Source organism: Balearica regulorum, chromosome 5 (genome assembly GCF_011004875.1).
Source record: "Balearica regulorum gibbericeps isolate bBalReg1 chromosome 5, bBalReg1.pri, whole genome shotgun sequence".
In the NCBI taxonomy this organism is placed as follows: Eukaryota; Metazoa; Chordata; class Aves; order Gruiformes; family Gruidae; genus Balearica; species Balearica regulorum.
The window spans coordinates 58,821,144-58,839,684 of record NC_046188.1 but is presented as its reverse complement, the minus strand read 5'-3'; the positions used below and the strand labels follow the sequence as shown (position 1 = coordinate 58,839,684).

Genomic DNA, 18,541 nt, shown 5'->3' with positions numbered 1-18,541 from the left:
AAAGAGAAAAAAAAATAGCACCTAAGTGAATTAACAAAAAAAGTAATAGGTGATAATGGTACCTGTGTGGGTTCGGATATGTTTCTGCAGGTCTCCTGAAGTCTTGAATGATTTGGTGCAATTTTCTTCTGTGCACCGATAAGGCTTTTCACCAGTGTGCGTTCGGACGTGACTTTTTAACCCATACCCTGAAGATCAGAAAGGATGTTATAGTAATATAAACACAAAATCAGGATACTCATAAACCATCACCATCAAAAGCTGTGCTTGCCATTCCAATCAGGAAGCTCCCTAATGAGTAAAATTTGCTCTTTCACTCTTCACAAGCTCTTTATTCTACCACACAGAGCAGCAGAACTCTAGATACAGTTTAGAAATTCTTTCATCCTTCATTTATGAAGAAAGTACATTTTCATAATGCTTCTCCTTCCCTTCAAAAGGATGAACTGTAATGATTATAACGTGGACAAATATTTGTCTTCTAAGGAAACTGTATGCTCTGTATTCCATCTACTTTTTATCTCTTACCACTACTGTCATCCGAATGACATTTAATTATTCTCTCACACAAAAAGCAGTACCGTTAATGAAGTCAGCAGTAAAAGTTCTACTGCTATCTAGGCTCTAAACTCTAATTATTTTAAAACACATCATTAACAATATCACATATATAAGTGCCAACTGATAGCAGTCATGGATACTTATTCCCTTTAAGATTACTTTTAGGAACTGATCGTCATCAAAAACTCTACCAGTCTAAAGCGAGCTTTGGATCAGTCCCTCTGTAAATTATTTTGCAAAGAGCATTTTACCAAGATTGTCCTTTCAGCACTTCCCTGAAAAGGTCATGACTAAAGAACCCTGAAACAGCTGTTTCAGAAAATGAACTTGAATTTTACTTGTGTCCACAAGTGACAGATGTATTTCTACAAAATAAAGTAACGGTCTGTAAGAAGATGGCACCTGCTTTAGTTTCACAGTGTGTTCTCCTTAAAACAGCTGAAATTCCTGTTCTTGATGGTTTTAGTAACACAAAGCACGTCTACCAAGCTGAGCATTAATTCATTCTTACATCTAAAATAAAGTCATGATTCAACCCAGGAGAGTTCTTAATATTTAAACCAAGAGCATCCAGTACTTAAAATGAACTTTATCAAAGGCAAGGATTGCTAAACTACAGTGGTACAATGGCTCTGACCAAAAATATGGTATTAATAAACAAACAGCTGTTTATAGCCATACATTAGTCTGTTGCAAGGGAAGAGAATATTTCATTATGCAGTTTTGAAATCCCTTTACAAACACTATGCAATTAAACTTAGGTGCAACCTTTTAAGTGTGGTGGTTTCCCTTTTGACGTTTCTCATCAGCATTTCTTTTGCTTGTTTCTATTCAAAGAAATAGTATTAATATATTAGATCAGATGAAGTTATTTTAAAAACACCTGAGTTTTGGTTTGGTTTGTTGTTTTTTTTAAAGGGCCTAACTTTTCTAAGCATCAATTTACAAAGTAAAAGAATAAAATTTGAAGTAAGTTTTGTTCTTTCACTTTCTTCCATGTTTCAGTCTTCATAATTGCATTTTGCATGATCAAATTCAATCTCAGGGAGAGCATCATTTATGAACAGAGTAGTCTGTATGAAATATAGAGTTCACTTCATAAGAAATGTCACTCTGATACAAATTCAATAAAGAACACTTAAAACAGCATCTTCTATCAAAGTTCCTTTCAAATTCGGTAAAGAAGATCGGGTATTTACCTCTAGCCACCAGGTTCAGCTTCTTACCACCTCATTTAACTTATACTATTAGTTTCATGTTAAGAAAGGCTTATTTTTTCAACATAAAATCTGACTGTGGCATGACAAGTGAAAAGGAAGGGAAAGTGCTGAGTGTTTCACCACATTCCTCCTTCAGTAACTAAGAGTTAAATTCTCTGTCCATTGTATATGCTATGCTAGCTGAAATGATGACCTTTTTGCAGTTCTCACAACCAAGTTCTTTACTTAGCAGTTTGAAAAAGGCAACATTAAAAATTTTCTTTATGCACAGATAAACACTAAGAAGCAGGAGGAGCTAGTCTACAAAAGATTACCTGTTGCAAAGGCTTTGCCACATCCAGGATGTTCACACTGATATGGTCTGTCGCCTGTGTGTGACCTTTCATGCACCTGTCAAGACATCCAATACACTGACTTAATGAAATGTTGAATCTGATTACTTCAACACAGAAACAGTTCATTCTTAAAGACAACTTATTTTATTTCTCTTCCTAAGATTCACGTTCAAGTGTTTTCTTTTTAAATCAGCAATTAAAAAAAAATGGTAATGATGTTTTTAAAGATATCTCTTTCCAAGGACTAACCTGATCTTTTCAGTCAGTTTTGCAAAAAAAATTTCTGTAAATACACAGAGTTGCCAACATGTGACTACATTAAAGACAGTAGGCAAACATGCCTTAGAGCCCACTCCCTATCTGATTTTTAACTCTGCTGAGCGCTTCTAATAATCCTCTTATATTGCATGAAAACTCTACAGCAAGGACACCATTTTAACACACGATCCATAGAGTCTGTTACTCACTGATTCCAGAGTGTTTTGTCAGAGACAAGGCAACACTGCAAGGAGTTTACCTCATCGGCAAGTGATTATCTCAGCCTAGGCTGGAATGTGAACAGCTCTACACCCTTACTGTGTCAGTAATTCCTTTACTTAATTTAAAAGAGGAAGGAATTAAGGAGTTGCCACCTGTAAAGAAAAGATGTTCCAGCTTTGCACTTCGAACGTTGAATTGTTTTGAAGAGTTAGACTTTGTATGATGGTAAAATCTTTCAAAAATGGAGTTTGTATATGATCATGCATGTATGTAAAGTACATAATGTGAACACTGGATTTCAGAATTTCTGTGACACTGCTGGTAGAAACTATCTCAACAAGAGATTTCTTACATGCTGGCAATATAGGAGCCTAACATGATCCCACACCTGCATCTATCTGCAACACTAAGCAAAATCAGCTGAGCACCTGGGATAACCAGTAAAAATCAATCCAATAAACATTTGACAAAACAGCACCATTGCAACTGGCTCTCTGTAATTTCTGTTACTTTTAACCATATAGTCTGTCAAAAGAAATTATGCCTTTTATGCTCATTTTACATCTCATCACCTTAAGATGGTGAGCTGTTGTGTACAGTTTTCCACAGCCATCGTAATCACAGCGAAAGGCTTTCTCTCCACTCTGCTGAGATTTTGCAGTCACTCTGCTTCCATGTCCTTGCAAGACAATCTTAAATATAAAAAAAAAATAAAATAAATAAATAAAAAACCCCAATACAATGGATCAGAAAAGTCACACACTTTATTTTGCTATCAAGTCAGAGCTGATTCTGACAGGTTTTTGTCTCTCTTTACTATGCCATGTATTTTAGTCCTCAGTAAATAATCTAAAAAAAACCCCCCACTATAATTATTAAATTATTATTATCAAATACATGCATTAATTAGCCAAATAACAACAAAGACAAAATAATTTTAAATACAAGCCCAGTGGCAAGATGACCAAATTAGTGGGCAGAAGAGGCCTAGGTTACATTTACGGCACTGGATCTGTTCCTAAGGGAGATTAGCCATAAATCAGACCACCTTCAAAGATAAGTTCATGCAAAGGCCAAACAATAATTAAATGCATTTATAATGAGCACTTTTTGAAAATGAAGGAAAGTATTTTGTACTTTGTCAGTGATGCATGTGTTTTGATCAAACTAATTGGAACAATTTGAGCTAGGTTCTGCTCTCCTTTCTGACATGACACAACAGGAAAATGTACAGAATAGCTTTGCGATGCAACTTAAACACCTTTTAAAGGCTTCTCCATACACTAACATGCAAGAAACATTCATACAGACTGAAGAAAGAGGCAGAAGCCCAAATGTAAACATTTTGATACAACTGTATGCAAGGTAATCGAGACTATTTTAAAAGGTCTATCCTTCTTTTAAATCACCTCCTTTTCTTATGGATCAAATTCTATTCTGAATTGTCAAAAGAACATTTCACAGAATGGATGAGGTGGGCAGGCACCTCTGGAGATCTTCTAGTCCAATGCCTCCTGTTCAGCTGCAGGAGGTTGCTCACAGCAGTATCCAGATGGATTCTGAGTGTCTCTAAGGATGGAGACTCCTGAAAGCTGCCCCCAGCCTTCACATTCCCAACTAATTCTTCTTGGTAAGTATGAGGTCCAGCAAAGCGTCTCACCTCACCAGCTGCTCAATAACCTGCTTTAGGTTGCCAGCTGCCATCCCTGAACTCTAGAAACCTCCTGGATTTCATGTGCCCTGTTCTGATGCTCTTCCAGCAGATACTGAGATGGTTAAAATTCCCCACTAGGACCTGGGTCTGTGAACATGAGGCTTCTACCAGTTGTCTGAAGGCCTCATCTTCTTCCTGATCAGGCACTCTGTAACACACCACAACCACAATGCCACCCGCACTGGTCTGCCAGCTAATTCTGACCCATCGGCTCTTGACTGACTCATCACCCATGCCAAAGCAGAGCCCTGTGCAGTCCTGTTGTTCTCACATGAAGGGCAGCTCCCCCTCCTCTCCTTCCCCACATGCCCTTATTAAGAAACCTGTATCCATCCATCACAGCACTCCAGTCACCTGAAATATCCCACCATATGTCCCTCATCTCAACGAGACTGTAGCTCTGCAACTGCACGTAGACCTCTAATTCCTCATTCAGATAGATCAGAAATTTGAATGAGAACAACTTTCCCATGGATTCTTCAGGAAGGACGCCTTGTTACCTTCAGACTGTTCTTAAGACTAAAGATGCAAAGTTGAATATCAAATTTTTAATCAACTGAAATGTACACCACCACCACTTCAGAAAAGCTTCTCTTGGACCATGGAAAAACATAACCTTATGAATCAAGAAACCCATTACTAATACTATTGTTTAACCTATGATACCATGAATCACAGAAGTCACTTTAATACATTGAAGATCATGAAGAAGATGCTTGGTTGGGCATCTACACTTAAGCATTGATTTGTTTTTTCTATTAGTAAACCTGCCAGTATTTCTTTGTTGTTTCAGCATATAAAAATATGTATATAGTTGCAAAGATCTGCTATAAAGCTGAAGTATACCAAGTTTAAAAGAAAATTTACACAGTTCTATAATCAATGTGCTAATATCTATAAGGAAATAACCAGACATACTTATACTAATGTTAAGATTGATACGGGGAGGGGGGAGGAATAAAACAGAACACTTAGGAAAAAAACATCAGTTGAACATTATGAGCATTTGTTCAACAGGGACAGGTATAGTATTAAAATTGCTGTTTGTAGAAGATAACACATGCTAAAGAAACTAAAAAATTCAAATATTAGGAGGCACAAAATCAGAAGAACATAGCAAATAGAGCACCTTGATAATGTGAAACTTGTTGAGAGGAACTGTGTACTTCAAATTACTTTTAAATGGACAAAATTAAAAAAAAACCACCACCTAATTTTAAAAGAAACCACAAATGCATCCTGAGTTCAGACAGGTAACACAGGAGAACAACAAAGGTAACAAAGATCTCAGATATAATTTTTATATAGTATACATACAAACTTCAGTCATATGATTCTGCTTTTATTACAAACAGATGGGTATGACAGGTTTGCAAGGAAATAGTGTGTGATATCCATTTGAGCACACACAGTCTTTTGTTTTCACATGTGGAAATCACAAAGAGGTTTTATGCTTTTTCTTTGGTGAAAAACCTAACCACATGCAAGTTTGAATGACTACTAAGCAGCATGACATCTGCTCTGTTCTTGTGTTACCTGTGGACTTAAAAGGTTTTAGTATACACACTTATTTAATACTATATCTGAGACTATTTTATCCCAAAGAATATGTTATTTCAAAATGAGTTGCAAATAGGTATCTACTTAAATCACGATATAAACATGATTAAGATTTTCATAGATAATTGATAGCTTTAGGACCCTTCAGTTGGCCAGCTGAAGTCACCTTATAGGGGTCAGAATTTGAGACTAAGCCTCAATACCTTTTGAAATACCAGAACTTTTTTTATTTGGAACATATAATGTTCCATAAGATTGGCACATTTCCATATGGCATATGTGTTGTCATACATGTATAAGACAAAACAACCTCCAGATTCACTTTGTTTTGGGGCTGAGGCTGAAATCAACATGTAACTGGATACTGGTTACAGGTAATTTTGCTTAATAGTCTCTTACTTCCAGGTAAAACCAAGATCTTATCTTACTCTTCCTTGAATTTTGCATTTTGTTGGAGTTGTATCCCTGTTCCAACCTACAACTGTGCAAAACCTCTACATTTTTTGACTTCATTTCATGGACTATATTCCAATACCTTAAATAATGCATGTATTAGTTATTCTATCCTTTCACAGTCATGCCACACAGGAAATGGGAGTGTCTGCAGCTTTAAATATTGTGGGTTCTAGCTTTTGCAAAAATAAAGAATAGAGAAATTTGAGGTAACTGTCAGAAGTGAGCCTATAATTCTTCCTTTCACAGATACTGTATTTTACCTTGGAAGATATTTTTCTTCCTTGTCTGGTTTATTATCTCTTAAATTCAACAAAAAGTAAAAACAAGGCTTCTCTCACCAAACCTTTCTCAATGCAATGACTTTTCCATTTTTGATTTTGTTGTTTGAACATGTGAAGGTATAGGGGGTTTTCTTATTATTTTTGTTGTTGGTCATAATTCTTTGAAGCCCAGAATACATTTTGATTTGTCTTTTCCCTTAATAAAATACCTTATGATGACAAATACCGTTCTCCTCACATAATTTTATGGATCCCACGTAAAAAAGCCTGAGACTTAATAAGTTGCACCTGTATTTTCCATTGCCCTTTGAACTTCTAAGTTAATATTTTCACATCGAAAAGGTTTTTATATTTCTACGTACTAACAACATGAATGCAGAAAAAGAAATGGAAGAATTCTTCTGCGTTTTAAGCGTTCACTAGGATCAACACTCTTATCTACTGATTACTTACAAAATCCACAATAAAAGTCAGGGACTCTAACAGGACAAATGGAATCAAAATAAGTGACCAAAGAGAGAACAGTTCCAGACATATGCCTGGAATTGTCTCTCTTAAGAAGAAAATAATTCATTAATTGAGTCAGCATTCCTTCTGCTTTAAGGACTATGAAAAGTCACATTCATTCTCTGGAAAAGAACTTCTGAAATACTTACACCCTTACTGATGAAATACTCAGGTCAGCTTGAAAAAAATCTTAGAAATTCAACATATTTTTTAATTACCTTTTAACAGAAAACCCTCAGGAAACATTAAGTATTAGAAGATCTTTTTAAAATCTTGTAAAAGGATCTTGCACAAAGTGAGAAATATGACCTATCTGTATAGGTTTGAGATCTAAAATTCCTGAAGGGTAGCAGCAAACCCTAGTTCATGGCTACACAGGACTACCTATCATGTACATTGCTGGGTAGAGAAGACAGAAGAAATAGATATATTTAATTATTTTTTAATGGGCTACATACCTGCATTTTTTTATCTTGTTCATTTTCGCCTATCATTCCTGTGCCACTAACACTGTCATTTCCATCAATAGACACCTGATAAAACAAATTGAAATGGGAAAAACATTTACAGGTTATTTTTATTCATCTGAAAAACAGAGGATTACAGACAGTTCCTGAGTGCTTATTTCATAGCTCTCTAGCTCCCTCTTGAAACATGGTTATCCTATAGTATATTAGCCTATATGAAAATCACCACTTGTAGCATCTGCATTATAGAATAGGTGAAGTTAGCATCTCAAAATTGTCTTAAAGTAGGAAAGACTGCAAGAACCAAGTATGTTACATTAATAGACTGACAAAAGTATTAAAATAAATAACTTTAACACTACTGAGTTCTGACAGAAAAAAAGAAAACATTTACTTTTATAGTAGGGATATACCTCTCACTCCCTGTTAAGCAGAATTTACTTGTTTTGAATAGCACAGCTCCTTTGGAATCAAAATACCTTAGACAATGTGTTACATCTCAATTCGAAATAGTCAAATTACAACAGCTAAGCAAAGACTTGTGTATGGCTCCATAGGTTTATTTTTAAAAACAGTATACAGGAGGAGAAAGGTATTGCTGTTTTCCAAGGAACTTATAAAAATATTTGAAATAATATTAGACATTAATTTGAAAAACGTATTTAAATAAAAATATAATTTTCCAGTTTAAAAAACCCCACAAACTCTCTCACAACAACCCAAAGAACATTGTCTTATTAGTTACAGTAGAATAAACTAATTTAAAGTATACTTTACATAGTTTCCCATTCCTTAATTGCCTCTGTATTGAGCACAGGCATTCATAATACTTTCTGCATCCACTACACTCAAAGCTGAGATTGATGCACCTAAATAGTTTGGCAGGAACCCTACCTCAGCTAGTATGCTTATGCCCTTTCACTAAGGAGGTCATAGCAGGCTCCTGAGAACGTTAATGGTTGTGTAAAGTATCTTGCTCAAAGCATTAGCTATCAACGTTTCACTTTGAGACTGAAGATGAACTTGTCCCATAAGAGGTTTTCAGACTGTACTATCTTTCTAAATTAGATGACTGTGAGCAATATACTTTTGGCAACTTTGAGCTATAACAGTGAAGAGGAAAGTGCCCAAGCAGAACTAAGTTTACATTACAGACAGACTGCAAAGAGAGTTTGCAAAGCCGGCAATTATCTTTTTTTTTTTTTTTTTAAAGGAAACAATAGTCATTTTGGGACCTTCTGCAGAATTTTTGAAGGGAAGGAGAGAGCCTGCACAGAAATGAGACTTGAATCCCACCATCCTGAACTTCCTGTTGTTGGTTGAGAAAGGAACTGCTGACATGAAATTAAATGTTCATCAATGCCACTGGAAACAAATGATCCAAACGGAATGTGCATGCTTATGTGTAGACATACACAAACCCCAGGAACTGTACTTTTCCAGCAGCTAGGATGTTGCAGGAAAACAGCTTATGGAAGAAAAGTATGTGTGGTAACCTCTTCACAATTCCATTATATATCTTCTGACTTTACGTTCACTGAGAGCAATGATCTCTTTTTCCCTTGGTTGCTTTGGGTGGAAGGTGACATTGACTTAGTCCAAAATTAAAAGGACTCTAGTTAAGTCTTTGCATGTGCTCTGCAAGATGTGGGAAAGTAGTACTATGCCTAAAGAAGCAGCAAGGGACAATGAAAAATGTACGTGTTCCACCACTTCCAGTGAGCTTCTCTGTAGTCTTCTTGGATCTCTTTGTATGAACTCTCTTACAGAGTTTTTACACTGATCTTGAGCAGCCTACTGATCTTTGCTATTTCTGCCTGTAATGTAGGACAGGGGATGAGAGAAGAACCACCATTCTCCAAATCTGCTTTTAAAATTTTCTTTGCTCTTTAAGTTTAGAAGAGAAAACTTTCAAAGAGAAACAAAAAACAAAAACAAAACCAGAAAGACAACACCCAATTTTAAACCTCTCTTTTTGCAGTATTGGGAGAATTCTGGAAGGACTCCAAGGAAGATCTTTGAGTTCCTCCTAAAAGACCGTCTTAGATTCTAAAGAAAGATTTAGTCTGCCTTCAGTTAAGAACGTAAGAACACCTATACTGAGTCAAACTAAAGGTCAATCTAGTGCACCATTTTGTTTCCAACAGCAGCGAGTAGCAGATGCTAGAGAAGACTAAAGAAACAGGCCAAGCATATACATTCCCAGAAATATTCTCCCAACCTCCAAGCAATTTGTGGCTTAGGAACTTCCTGAAGTAGAGGTCACATGTTTCTACCTAGTAGCCCTGGATACATTTTTCTTCTATGAATTTACCTAATTACTCTTTGAATTCAGAGACATATTAGCATCCACAATATCCTACAATCCTACAAGCACTGCCATGGTTTAACTTTGTGCTGTTTGAAAAAGTATTCTTCCCTTGTTTTTCTTGAACCTGTCACCTCAGAGTTTCATCTGGTACTTCCCAGTTCTTACACAAGTAGAGACAACGACAAGTCACTACTCTTTCTTTGTGCGACTTAAAATTTTATAAAACTCTATCATATGCTTACCTCATGTATTTCATATGTTTAGTTACCATTATTGCCCCTTCCTGTACCAGCTGCCACGAAAAGTATACATTGCCTCATTATGAAGCATACAGAGACATGGAGAAGAATCACAAACCCACATTTCTCCTTTTAAGAGAAAGGCAGAGTTGGGATGATTGAGCTATAATTTGCTTTTGTACGTAAAACAGGTGCAATACTCGGGAACTCACTTCTTCTGACTTTCCCTAAGAGATTCTAGTGGTACCTTTCAGAATAAGGTTCTGAGATGAAAACTTAAAGAAAATAAATATAACTTTTCCTAAACACACACAAGTACGCTACAGAAAACAAATTCACATTACAAAACTAAAACACACATGTTGAGAGAAATAGGACAAAAAAGCAAATTCATTTGCATTTCTTCTGTTTCTTCTTTACCTTCTCAAAACAGAACTTTTAACAAGTTATGATTAATATAACTCCTCGTTAAGAAGGACAAAGGTATGATTGATTTAAACCTAAATTAAACAGTCACTAGAGAACGTGTAAAAGCTTGTCACTACAGCTCAACTAACCTTGAGTTACCTTTTATTTTATGAAATATTAAAGCATAGCCGAACACAACACAATCTGACTCTCTTAGGATCTCTCAATTGTCACAGACTTGTACACTAATGGAAAGAATAGTGTACAAGCCATTTAATTACCCTAACTGGCCTTCTCCCAAAATCTGACAACTCTCAGTGACACTAGAGGACAGATTTTAAAATTTATTCTACTCTTTTTCCAGAGCAATAGAAGAACTAATGGTAATCATTCAGCAACTGGGACACTGCTAAGCTATAAAGTCATGGAAGTTGCACTGCCTGTTATTATACTTACATCATGCTTTACAGAAGTCCAGTAAAGTGCACAATGTGAATTTAGGGCATCATACTACATTTTGCTATTGAAAGTATGGATCAAAGAAGTTTTTACAAAATCAGTAACTGTCTAAGCGTCTATTTTATACTTAATACAATGCATTGTCCTTGCTCAGTACACCAGGCCCTCCTCTTCCCAATGCAAGAAAAAAAAATTTAAAAAAAAAAAAAATCCAACAATAGTGCCTGAACAAGAATAATTTAACTTTGTCCTTCTTTCCAAACAGTGTCCTCTCAAGAGGCTCCTTTCCAATCCTGTATTTTAGAGAAAGTTATAATTTAGTCATCTAAATCACTTTCCAAATCAATCTGACTCCACATCATTTCAGTGTTCAATCTTTTGTTCTTTTTATGCAACACTACACACTGGAGCTGCACATGATAGTGAAGCACTGTCATGACAATTTGGTGTTCTCTCTTGTAAGAGTCTGAAGGGTCTCTTAATCATAATTTTAATTGCTGGATCACAATTGGCTTTTGCTGCCAAATATCTTGTGACGCTGCATTAAAACATTACAGATAGAGAAAATGTCTTTCAGTATACCTTGGCTGCATATTGCTCCAAAGCACTGATGGTATCTGGGTCAATGGCAGCATCTCCTGTATGAAGACCTGCCACCGTGCCATCAGCTTGAATGGCTAAAATAGTATCTGACTGTGGCATCTGCACCGTGTGGTGAATGTAGGCAGTAGTTCCATCCTCCAGCTGGACTGCTTGTAATGCACTCTGGTCATAACTGTCTGAGAAATAATATTACAAAGTGTTATAAAAAAAAGGAATAGCAATGCCTGCATGTTACATGAGAAACTACTACTGTTTAGGAAATGTCTCCTAAAGTCATATATATGTATGAAAGATACGAGAAATATAAACACTTAAAATATTACTACAAATAGCCCTGGTGAAATTTTTTTCAAGACAACACCTCCCATAGCTTTATTTCTGCACACTTATAAAAGTGCAAAACCAATTTTATATTGGTCTAGCTTTATTTACAAAGGAAACCAGGAACACAAATATGCTTTCCATTTTGTGTCCACTCATAATAAAATGAAAATAATCTAACACATGTACTGATGTCAGTACTGCAGATTTTAGAATTCATAAATCTGATCATTTTAAGAACAGAATCATGCAAATATGCAAAAGAAACACCTAAAATATAGGATGATTTTTAAGGAATAAATTCTTTATTATATTCTCTTCTCTTAATATTGCTGATCGTAGAATGTAATTCTTGTCACACTAGTTTAAACACTTAAAATATCTACTTGTTCGCTTTTTGTAGAAAAGTAGTACCATTTCCAAGACTAGTGTAATCATCTTCTGCAGACATCTAAGTTACAATTTAAAATAAATACATTTGCATTCTTGACTGTCAGCTGTCACATTTTCTGCCCTATTACCTAATGACAAAATCATCAATAGCATGATCTTTAAAATTTAAGTCAATCTCTACATTCTTTAGCTCAAGAGGGATTGATTGACTGATTCTTACCTGCTTTCTCTTCTCATTTTCACATGCAATTGTTGCTGGAATTTGTATAACGGCTTACATTCTCTACTAACATGACATATACTTGATTTAATGTGAACCTGGGCTAAAAAAAAAGGTGAAATATGCTGGTTTTGGTTCTCTTTGTAACTGTTATATGAGGCCCAAAGAAGGAACTGAACCAGTCTCATTTCAACAATTCTAGATGTCACAAAGTAAAAGCAACAAGTAATCTACATTGGAAATCACACTAAATGATGTGATAGTCTAAAGAGTACCATATTTTATACTGCTGAAGTTCTGTTGAACTCTAATGTAATAAATCTCACTTTAAAAAAAAATTACCTTTCGAGGTGTGATGAATAAATGCTGTAGTTCCATCCTCCAGCTGAACTGCTTGTCCATCTTCCAGACGCAAGCTGTCCCCTGTTAGGAAAAAAGAATTACAACGCTTCAACAACAATTTGAAAAATCCATTAGTTGGAAAACATTAAACACTAAATACCTAGGATCACAAAATACCTAGGATCTCTTCATGACTGTTTCAATTAAAATAAGAAATCAAACCATCATAATGACTGTTAATTACTTAACATCAATATTTATCAGTAAAATATTATTTTAGAATATATTTCTTGTATTATTACACTTACTACTTTTAGACATGGGTACATGTTGAACGTAAGCAGCAGAACCATCTTCTAATTGAATCACTTGGCCGTCCATTAATTTGCCATCTGAAATACACAATACGAATTCCTAAAAAATATTCTGTATGACACATCACAGTTTAAACACACAGTTGATACTTTCCTGATTAAAATATCAAGTAAATATGACCGAGAAATAATGTTTGGCAAAGAGTAAGCACAGTGTGACTATGCAAAGGTTTTAAAATTCTGGAATAGAAAAAAAAACCGTAAAAGGCCTGATATACTATCCAGTAGGCCAAATGCTGATATTTGGGTTTGAAGGGTAAAGCTTATCTCACTTTTGTTTGACTTATGTTCTGCATTTGATACCTGCATCTTATTAGTAGCAGAAATAAATATTTATTTTACAGTATTACTGTAATACCTGTAATTCCCAGCTAGAATTGGAACTTTATAAACATTGTACAGATTTTGCTTGACTTTACAATCCAAAGGGGTTTACCATCTATATACTGGGTTAAAAGGGGGAATATGACTGCAATATCAATCAGCTTCTAGTCATTTACCTACCTTTAGAATTGTGCTGTATGTAAGCAGTGGAGCCATCAGCCAGGGTAACTGCTTGCAAACTCACACCTTCCATGTTTTCTAAGTTGTCACCATCTAGCAAGGAGAAAACTTCGCTATTACCAGCATCAAACCCTAAAAATCACAACTTAACCACCTCCGTAAATTATTACATCCCCTTAAAGCATAATGATTTCAGAAATAATAATAGGAAATAGTTCTTTCTTGCTTTCTGGTTTTTGAACCTCGAACATATACTGGGGTCACATGTTCAAGATTTTTCTCTGTAAACATGACAGCTAGAATGTTATTTTCCTTAACTAAAAAAGTTACAATGTCACTAAATAAATAACTAACTACAAAGCTGATGTTTTAGGAGAAATAGTAATTAGATCATGAGTGTCAACAGTGAAATAATTATATATATACCTGTACTGATAATTTTGCTTTGTACACTATCACCTGTCCTTAATATACACAAATCTATTTAGAGTAAACCACAGATTTAGGAAAAAGTTTTTAATCACATAAAATCATAACAAAGCTGTCAGAAAACATCAAGTTTAAACCAATTCTAGATCACCATTCTATTTTAAAACTCAACTTCTTTAATACATACTTAGATATAAACTGAAGTTACAAAGTATAAAACAGTAAAACTGTAGTAAAAATAAAGTCAGGTTTGTATTTCCTATTTTGGCACATTTACACTATTATCTTAATTAAAAGATTATTTCCTTTCAGAAATAAATTAGTGAACTTAATCTCAGTTAACTAAGAATAATTTCTGTTAGATTTTTCATTTCAAACTCACTATGGGAGTTTTAGAGTTTTATCTGAATTTCAAACAGAAAAGACACAATAATGTAGAAATATTTTAACCTGAAGGTTCACCTTGCACAGCTACAGCTTCTGTTAGACAAAGAGTCACATGCTGGGCCTCCATTCCTCCTCCAGAAAATTCAGTCATTCCCTGAGAGTCTCGATTTATCTGAGCTAATAACATTGTCTACCTAGAAAGAAAGTATTCACAAAACAGATAAAAAATTTAAACACAGAACCAGAACTTGTTAAAGACAATCTAAGTTTAATTAGATTTTTATACAGCTGCTACAAATATTTTACGTTACTGTCTGCATACAGAAGATACAATGAATGATTGACTTACCTGGAAAATACTTCAGAGGAAAAAAAGTTATTTGAAATAGGTAAATATTATTACCTCATTTAACTAAGCTGTTAAGGACTTCAGGAAGCAGTTACTAAACTGAAGGGCATCAACCACATTTAGGCTTCAGTTAGATATGATGCATTCAACCAGTGTATAAAGAATAATGATGGCATAAGTAATGCTATGTTTTTGTGCCCAGAATTAAAATAAAGCTAACAATTCACCCACGGTCACCCATGACAACAGCAGAGCTTGAACTATATAAATTAAACATCTCTCTGGTGCCAGTAAGAGGTTTAGAATCTATCACACACTGGGAAATACATACTTCATTAGTAAATTTGACTGAATGATCCAACTATTTCCCTAAACTTTTCAGGAAGGCTTCTATTTAAAAAAAATATAAAATAAAAAATTGTCCTTGAAAATAATAAAGTACCTCACGATAAAATGCATTAATAAGACAACAGCATAGTGGTTAGTGAGTGACAGTCACAACCCTGCATGTATCTCATAGAACCAGACATGCCCATCACTTTGGATACTAATTTTTTACCCAGGCACATTTCAACATGGGAGATTAAGAAGTCTACTGAATCTGAAATACTATTACTAATTTTCAGTATTACTAGATTAAGAAGCTATAAAGGAAATATATAACATTGCATTCTAACTCAGATGTTGGTTTTAACCATAGGAAAACAAAAAAGCAAAAAAACCCCCAACAACCAAAAGACAGTCTGAGTTCTGCAAGCCTTTTAGTTAACATAACATACACTTACATGTGGATAAAAAAGAAAATCACATGGAATTGCAATCTAGGCTACAGAGCATCAAAGCAACTTCTCCCCCACCCCAATCTCTTGATAGTCAAGAGTTTTTCTTACAAGACGACGCACTTAGCTAATCTCACAAAAAGGTTACAGATAAACAATCAAAGCTTTTAATCTTAGTATGGCTTTATGACCTGCTGTTTTATAACTCAAGGCTGTGAAGAATAATCTAGGGTTTTTAATTTACTTATGATTACATTTCTAAATAACTAAACTATTTTTACCTCTATAATCCAGAAATCTGACCTTGAATGAGCAACTCTTCAACGGTCTCAAAGACCACTGAGAAACTTGTGCTTAACATGAAAACTAAAGAATAATGAAACCAAAATTAGACCTTTTAGGTACTCCAGCATGCCTGCAGCATTTAAAAGGTTTTTGTACACTAATTTAGCAGTTGAAAATTATACCCAAATAATATTTTCCAAATACATCTAAAGTGACTTTGAACCAGACTCTGTTTCCTATTGAGGCAGACAGCTATGTAAGTTTCTTAGTCTCAGCAGAGAAAAAGCGGACCCACACCCAGCTGCTGCAGCTCTGCTGCTTTTGCTGTCTGAAGTGCTTCAACCCAAGTGCTGTGCACAGCGCAAATGTGTCACTACAGTCCAAGCCCCACTAACTTTTAATGTGATGTTATACTAAGTACCCACATTACCTCCAGAAATTGGACCCAGAGTCTAATCACCTTGGCATGTATAAGAGTATTATCGACAGTTCAGTTAACAGTTAAGAGCCCCGTTAATGGACTAAATATAGTTTAATACACAAAGTAGATGGGGTAGCTTTAGGAAGGTTTTAAACTTCTTGTAAAAAAGCAAGTTTTTGATGCACTACATTGAAAATCATGTAAGAAAAAACCCACTACTAATGATCAGTTCACAATTCAGTAAGAAATATGCCTTCCAAGATTAAAATCCTACATAATAGCTATTTGGAACATTAAGGAGATTAAAATATAGGCTTGTAATAGAGAATCTGAACCTTGAACAACTCTGAGCATCAAAAAAGAAGATACAGTTCAGATAGAAACCAAAAAGAGGTGGGAAATGGGAAATTCTTGTTCCCAGCATCCTTTTCAAGAAAAGAAGCTTTTATAGAAAATGAGGTCTCTAAAAGAGATGTAATACAACAGAAGAGCCAGTGCAGAGAAGTCATGCAGACTAAATTGCATTTATACTAGATGTTTCTGAAGAAAATGAAATAGCTAAAGTTTTTTGGATACTATAACCTAAGGGACAAGGAATTGTACGAGGACATAAGAGATCCTGAGTTCAACTCCTTCCTCTGCCATCTCCACGTTAGTGACTTTGGACTAGTAACTTCTTTCTCTATTACTCATTTATCCCCCCATCTCAAAACAGGGATAAAACATTTACTTACAAAGCACTTTACTTGTAAAACAAAAATGGGACAACATACTGTAGCTATAGGATCAGCTATAGGATCAGCTTAAACAAGCTGTTCATGTACTGTGCAGCAACTAAGATCAGAAAACTGATGCAGTTAAACAAATAAACTAGCACCAAAAAAAGTGTTATTCCAGACCCGTTTGCAAGGACTGCTTCTCTGGAGGTACTGCCAGCTCGTAGCAAGTTAAATTAAGTAATTATGGTATACGATGCTAGTGGTGCACAGAGGTTGTCTGTCTTCTTAAATGCCACAGTGTTCTGTACTGTCAGTGCTTTCCATTCGCTCAATTTTCAGGACGCCTCAGGAAAGTTGGTTGCAAAGCAGCTAGACCATTTCACACATTGGAGAAGGAAGGCTGCACAGCCACTGGTTTTGACTAGAACTATATTCTGAAACAATTCCAGCAAAGACTGCATCTCAAAGGCCTTTCAGCTCAGATCTACTTTACAGTATTCCCTCTCTTAGACAAAGTGTTTTTTAAGAAGCCTCCAGCATCTTTAATGTACTCTCTGCCTTTAAAATAGAATAATGTCTTTCCTCCAGAGCTTATGCCTCTTCCCTCAACTTTGGGGAAGCAGAGAGTAAGCTAGTCAATGTAGACAACTGTGAAGTCCTAAAAGAGTCAGAGCAGAACCAACTGCTTAAAAGGTCAATGGCTATTTTGGAAGAAAAAGAAATCTAATGCAAGATAAATTCAAGGGCCAAAGGAGCAAAAGAATTTGTTTAAACTATTTTACAGTGTTTGTTATTGTAGTGTGACTGATTAATAGTTATCACACGCTGAAAAAAACCCCAGAGTGAACTGCTGCACACAGCAAAACAACATTCACTACTTTCCTCTATTCCAGATGATCTGGACAATCACATGCTGTAACTTACACAGACTATGTTGCTGTTTTCTCCCAGTTCCGACTCCTTTAAAATTATCAAATATATCCTCTTCCCAATCCTCTGTCCTTGCACTAGCTTCTTATCCCCAGCTCCATCCCTTCTCCTTGAAGTACCAATTTCCTTCTTCAGCCAGTCCTATCATGGTACCACATTTCCAGCACATCCCTCTTCCCAAATATAATCCCATTCTTCTTGTCAAAATAACCTAAAATACTCCCATGTCCACACCAACTCCTTCTGCAACTAGTCCCCAAGTTGTCTTTTACTGCTGGCCTGCTCTACGTGTCCATCACACCATCATCTATCACATTCCTCTCTCTCAAGACAGTTCATGTTCAGACCCATCTCAGAAGTACGTCCCCTGTAATGGAGGTTGTAGAACTGGGACCCTCCCAAACAGCAAAACCCTAGCTTTCACTCACTCTTTGGTGATGGAGCAGTTTTGCTCTGCTGTGCAGGGAGAAGTACCCTCAGCCAAAAA

At 35.5% G+C, this 18,541-nt stretch overlaps 1 protein-coding gene across 6 annotated transcripts in view; it reads right to left on the bottom strand.

Annotated features, from left to right (window-relative positions):
• The window catches only part of ZNF143 (zinc finger protein 143), a 45,005-nt gene that overhangs the window by 15,582 nt on the left and 10,882 nt on the right, over positions 1 to 18,541 (bottom strand). For 4 of the 6 annotated variants that reach the window (XR_012835794.1, XR_012835793.1, XM_075755142.1 and 1 more), the window contains exons 2-10: positions 14,635 to 14,765; positions 13,756 to 13,848; positions 13,186 to 13,269; positions 12,878 to 12,958; positions 11,581 to 11,777; positions 7,573 to 7,647; positions 3,169 to 3,288; positions 2,096 to 2,171; positions 63 to 188 (exon numbers count right to left, since the gene is read on the bottom strand). Coding sequence is in view for 4 of the 6 variants with exons in the window: in XM_075755142.1 (XP_075611257.1) it covers positions 63 to 188; positions 2,096 to 2,171; positions 3,169 to 3,288; positions 7,573 to 7,647; positions 11,581 to 11,777; positions 12,878 to 12,958; positions 13,186 to 13,269; positions 13,756 to 13,848; positions 14,635 to 14,758 (976 nt within the window). In the remaining 2 variants the exon portion in view is untranslated. The remainder of the gene's footprint in view (positions 1 to 62; positions 189 to 2,095; positions 2,172 to 3,168; positions 3,289 to 7,572; positions 7,648 to 11,580; positions 11,778 to 12,877; positions 12,959 to 13,185; positions 13,270 to 13,755; positions 13,849 to 14,634; positions 14,766 to 18,541) is intronic. The other 2 variants (XM_075755143.1, XM_075755145.1) reach the window with 1 other exon arrangement.